Source organism: Chrysochloris asiatica, unplaced genomic scaffold, assembly GCF_000296735.1.
Source record: "Chrysochloris asiatica unplaced genomic scaffold, ChrAsi1.0 scaffold00014, whole genome shotgun sequence".
NCBI classification, from domain to species: Eukaryota; Metazoa; Chordata; class Mammalia; order Afrosoricida; family Chrysochloridae; genus Chrysochloris; species Chrysochloris asiatica.
Genome location: NW_006408532.1, coordinates 25,680,213 through 25,686,392, shown reverse-complemented (window position 1 = coordinate 25,686,392; position 6,180 = coordinate 25,680,213). Strand labels below are relative to the sequence as shown.

At 39.1% G+C, this 6,180-nt stretch overlaps 1 protein-coding gene across 1 annotated transcript in view; it reads right to left on the bottom strand.

The window, feature by feature from the left end:
- The window catches only part of CEP78 (centrosomal protein 78kDa), a 60,304-nt gene that overhangs the window by 18,808 nt on the left and 35,316 nt on the right, over nt 1-6,180 (bottom strand). The window contains exons 11-12 of the mRNA XM_006835011.1: nt 2,593-2,638; nt 1,219-1,347 (exon numbers count right to left, since the gene is read on the bottom strand). Of these exons, the coding sequence (XP_006835074.1) occupies nt 1,219-1,347; nt 2,593-2,638 (175 nt within the window). The remainder of the gene's footprint in view (nt 1-1,218; nt 1,348-2,592; nt 2,639-6,180) is intronic.

Genomic DNA, 6,180 nt, shown 5'->3' with positions numbered 1-6,180 from the left:
GTTATTCTTTTATTATTATTATTATTATTATTATTAATATGATCAGGAGACGGGCTTCCCTTTTCATCTGTAATGCGTAGCAGATATTGTTGGGTCTTGTCTTAGTGGTGGAGTATTATGTTGTAGCTTGACTATATGACCACGATTGCTGCTTCTTCTTATGAGACATAGGGAGGGTAAGTTCCCACCTCCAGGAGGGATGTGTAGTCAAAAGGAAAAAGCAGAAGTAATATAAACGCATGGACAGAAATCCACATTGGAGCAGATATGTGGCTTTGGTTAACTTTTTCTGTTCCCTGTCCTACCAGAACCACTGCTGGAGGATCCCAGCTGCTAGCTAGGAGTGGAAGCAGGGGGCTTAGTTGCAGAGACAGATGGGGGATGATGGATGACGTCAAAAAGCCACCACCGACTTTCTCCCACTCTTTCATAACAACCCTATATAGAGCTTCTGAGACTAAATCTTTACAAGAGTAGGCAGCCTTATCTTTTTCCCAGAATGACTGGTGGGTTTGAACCACTGACCTCATCATTATCAGCGGAATGCTTAATCCAGAGCACCACCAAGGCTCCTTACCCCTTAGATAATGCCTCTCATTTCTCCACCCACCTCTCCTGGTAACCATTAATAAACTTTGGATTCTATGCATTTGCCACTTCTGAGTATTTCATGTCATGATTTTCCTCGGTCTGACTTATTTCACTCTGCAAAATGGTTCAAAGTTCATCCATGTCCTAGGATGCATCAGAATTTTGTTTTGCTTCAAGGCTGAATGATATTCCATTATAGATACACGCAGGGAGAAGGGTGGTTCTGTTGGAGAAGCACCAGACTGCAAACCCTAAGTTTGACAACTAGGGCTCACCAGTGCTCCTTGGGAGAAAGATGAGACTCTCTGCTTCCATGAAGATTTATAGCTTTGGAACCCCTATACATGGTTGCTCTGACTTTGAACTGACCCCATGGCACTTAATAACATATGTACACATCACATTTTATGCTCCCATTCTGATGATGAGTTTTGATTTTTATTTCTAAGAGCTCAGTGCCCTTCTTTCACCTCTAAACTAAGGAGCCATTCATTCCCCAAGATGTAAGGGAGGGAAAAGGGGATTCTCATGCAAGCTGTCCAGTGTTGCTCCCAATCAAACTTGCTGCCAAATATCAATTACAGCTTTAAATAACCATCTCTCTGCCTTCCAAAGCTCATGCTGTACCTGTAATGCTTCCTGTTTTACACTCGTTTTCTCACACACTTCGTGCACACTTTCTGAAGAATTGTCAACCTCTTCGATCTCTGAGGATGAAGGACTTTCTACTGTCACGGTCACGGGAAAGTCTGACTGCTTAAAAAAAGGAAACACGCTTGTGTAAGTAATAATACAGCCAAATATCAAACACTGAAGGGCATCTGTCTGGACTATCAAGTCATTATCTATAAATGTCTTTCACTACTTTTTAAGCTCAATCAATAACCAAGTAAAAGGATGTTATCCCATTCTTGCTGTGCTGCCGTTTAGAATGCTGTCTTGCAGCTATGATTACTATTTGGAATTGTTCATATTATTTTACTACATTTCTTTGACATATATACAGCAAGTGAGGAGCCAAGGTAAATTCCCACCCCCACCCCCCGAGATGAACTTGGTAATGCATACATTTAGTTTCAACCATCAGACACAGAGTCTGGAAAAAAAATTTAATTTTTAGTAAGAAATCCCATTAGTAGGGACTGACAAGGGAGAATTATGAGAATAATGAGAAAAGTCAAGGTATCTTAAGCTGTGACAAAAACACAACAGAATTTTCTGTAATAAATATCATATACATAGAAAAGTGAAATGGACCCATTAACAACTTCTCATCTTCAGCCCAAATGAGTATAATAATAATGCAATCCTACTATCAAGTCTCACTGCTACTGATACGTGATTCACCATGGCATTGAAAAACACTTAAAAGACGACCTGGTCAAAATTCCCATACAAATGGAAAGGAAGAGTGCTAAGATTATGTAAATATATAAATGACAAGATACTGGGATAGAAGTTCTACCACAACCAGCAAGCTGCACTATATGAAATCCTAAAAGGTGGGACGGACCAGCATTGGCACATAGCGTGGCCCCCTCTCAATCCCAGTGATGCTATCGTTTACTGAGAAATAACGTTCTACATGGTCACCCAAGACAACTGGGAAGGAGAAACTGAGACTCTAACTAACAAGATTAGCTTATTCTAAGGCTATGGATGAGGCCGTCCACATTGGAGCCCAGTCTCCCTGGTAGGGAGGAAGAGTTACCCTGAGAAAATGGGCATTGGGATTTGTTGCTTTCTTCTGACACCAGTATCTGGAATTTACATAGATGGCCCCAAATTTACATTGCCTGAAAGCATAAGGATAGCTCCATGTGCCACAAGGACCTAGTGTATGTAACATCTATACAATCACACAGCAAGTGGCATTGGGAGAACAACCTGGAAATGCAAAAAGCGCTTAATTCAGGGAGAAAAATGTTTCACATAAGGCCCCCAAATAAAATGACTTTCTACCTACTCCACCCAGATGCCCTAAATATGGTAACTACATACCTGCAAATGATTGTAGACATCACGAGTCTTGATTAATGGAAAACCCCTGAACAGACATGAAGAAACTAAGTTAAGTTTATATGTAAACACAGTCTTTTCCTAATTTAGATCAAGAGTTGCCACAAAAAATGAATTTCCAGAAATCTGTAGTTTATATCTTTAAAAGTGTCAAAATTTTTATTTATCATTTTCGTAGTTGTTGTTAGGCGCCATCGAGTTGGTACTTACCAGATCTTATGCACAACTGAATGGAACACTGCTGCCTGATCCTGCGCTAAGCTCACAATCGTTGCTACACTTGAGCCCACTGCTGCTGCCACTGTGCCAATCCATTTCTTGGGGGACTTCTTTTTTGCTGACCATGACTTTACCAAGCATAATGTCCTTCTCCAGGGATTGGTCCCTCCTCATAATGTATCTGAAGAATGAGAAACAAAGTCTGGTCATTCTGGCTTCTAAGGAGCATCATGGCTGTACTTCTTCCAACACAGATCTGTTTATTCTTTTGGCAGTCCATGGTACATTTTATTCTGAGATCTACTTGATCTCCTCACCATTTGTATCTCTGTTACTATACGTTTCCCTTCTTTCGCTCCAAATCTACTAATTTCAATCTTGTAGTTTTGTTCTGCTCTGGACTCTTGCATCTCTGGACTGAGGTCTGGATGGTGTTGCCACATATGTCAGTCTATGGTTGTTGTCTGGTCTTGTTGGTTCTCAGTTCAAAGAACCCACTTTAGTATATTTTGGTGTGCTGGTTTGGCCTTTACAAAATCCCTTAATTTCTGTTTATTCTTGAATGTTTTTTATTTTGCTATCATATTTGATTGACAGCTTTGTTAGGTATGTGATTCTTGGTTGATAGTTTTTTTCTCCCTGAGTTTTGTATAAATCTCCCCATTGTCTTCTTGCTTGCATGGTATCTGCTGAGTAATCAGAGCTTAATTTTATTTGCTTTCCTTTATACATAACATTTATTTTTCCCCTAGATTCTCTCCTTGCCTTTGGTTTTGGAAAGCTTGATTATGCTACATCTTGATGATTTTCTTTTGTGGTCCATTTACTGTCTTGGATGCTTATCTTCTCCCTCCTCCTTTAAGATGTTAGGAAAATTCTCTTCAGTAGCTTTTTGACTATCTCTTCTGTAGTTCTTTCTTTGTCCCTTCCTGTTCTGGAATTCCAATCAGCCTCAAGTTATTTCTCTTTATGTTGTCCTACATGAATCTTAGGCTTTCTTCAGATTTTTATATTCCTTTTTCTGCTTGTTCTTCTATCTTAACAGTATTGAGAGATTTCTCTTCAAACTCTCTGATTCTGGCTTCCATCTTTTCAATTCTACTCCTTTGCCCTTTCAGAGTGTTTTTCATGTATGATATTTTGGTATTCATCATTTGGACTTCTTTTTGCAGGTTATCAACTCGAACGCTGTTTCAATTTTGGTGGCCTGTCCCTGTAGCACTTTGCTGACTTCCTTATTTTCCTAGGCTTTTCTGTGGAATATTTGGATGCACCTCATTATCATTCTTCTAAATTCCGATTCAGCCAATTCCAGAGTCCCTGCACTCTCTAATACCAATCTTAGCTATTCCTCTTGGTCATTTGTCTGAGCTACTCTGTCTTGCTTCTGCATATGAGCAGATATTTTTCTGCCACTTTTCAATTATTATGGTGCTATTGTATTTGTGTTAATTAGATGAATGCATACTGGTGTATTCTTAAGCACACTTCAAATTGTCTCCTGCTGGGTGTGATCAGGAGATAGACTTCCCTGGTTCTTGCGGCTCCCTTTAGAGTGTTTTTAACACATGTTGGCTGTACACGCTGTTCTGATAATATATAGTAGTTGGTATTGGTTTTTGCCTTATTGGTGGGATTTTACAGGGAGCAAATGTAGCTTAGCTATATGACTGGAATTGCTGTCTCTTGTTAGGTGAGGCATGAATAGAACTCCCACAAAAGTAGGAGGAAAGACAAATTCAGGACTAAATCCCAAAGTCAAACATCATTGAAAAACCATCAAAGATATTTATATAAAGTTATGAGACCCAATAAATTGAGACTTTGGATGTTTCCTGTTTATGCCCTGGGAAAATCCCTGCCCAGGGAAAATCCCTCCCCTGGGCAACTCAGGAGATCAGTGTTAAACGTTCAGCAAGTCATAAACCCATATCAAAAGCTGTGGTCTTTGGTCTTCATTGGTATTTTAAGTCCACTTCACTTTAAGCAAGCAAGAAAGGTTGTATCATTTGCATTTCACAGGTTGTTAATGAGTCTTCCTCCAATCCTGATGCCACATTCAACTTCATATATTCCAGCCTATTGAATTATTTGCTCAGCATACAGATTAAGTAAGTATGGTGAAAGAATACAATCTTGGTGTACCTCTTTCCTAATTTTAAACCATTCAGTGTTCCCTGGTTCTGTTTGCACAACTGCCCCGTGGTCTATGTACAGGTTCCTCACGAGCACAATTAAGTGTTCTGGAATATTCTTTCTCTGCAAAGTTGTCCATCGTTTGTCTTTGTGTAGTCAATAATGCACAGATAAACTTCTTTCTGGTTTTCTCTGCTTTCAGCCAAGATTTATCTGATGTCAGCAATGTTGTCCCTTATTTTACATCCTCATCTGAATCCAGCTTGAAACTCTGGCAGTTCCCCATCAATGCTGCAGGCATTTTGCAATTATCCTTAGCAAAATTTTACTTGCATGTTTTATCAATGATAATGTCTGATGATTCCCACATTGTTGGGTCACTTCTTGTTGAAATGGGCACAAATATAGATCTCTTTAAATCAGCTGGCCAAGCAGCTGTCTTATAAATTTCTTGGCATAGATGAGTGAGTGCCTCCAGTGCCATATCAGTTTGTTGAAAGATTTCAATTTGTATTCCATCAATTCCAGGATCCTTGTTCTTTGTTAATACATTCAGTGTGCACTGGACTTTTTTCCTTCAGTATCACTGGCTCTTGATCATATGCTACCTCTTCAAATGGTTGAACATCGACCATTTCTTCTTGGTACAGTGATTATGTGTATTCCTTTCATCATTTTTGGATGCTTTCTACATCATTCAATATTTTACCCACAGAATCCTTCATTATTCAAGTTACAGCCTGAATCTTCTTCAGCTCCATGAGCTTGGGAAATGCTGAGCATTTTGGTGTTCTAACTTCAGGTTTTTGTACATTTCATTATAATATCTGACTCTGTCTTCTTGAGCTGCCCTTTGAAATTTTCAGTTCAGTTCTTTTACCTCTCATTTTTCCCATTTGCTTCCATATGCTGGACAGCAAGTTTCAGAGCCTTTCTGACATCCATTTTGGTCATTTCTTTTTTTCTTGTTTTTTTAATGACCTTTTGTTTTCTTCCTGTATGATGTTCTTGATGTTATCCCACAACTCCTTTGGTCTTTAGTCATTAGTGTCTAATGCAGCAATCTATTATTGAAATGATCTTTAAATTCAGGTGGGATATGTTCACAGTCATATTTTGGCTCTCATGGACTTGTTTTAATTTGCTTCAGCCTGTGCTCATATATCAATAACTGATGGTTTGTTCCACAGTCTGCTCCAGCCTTGCTTTGGCTGA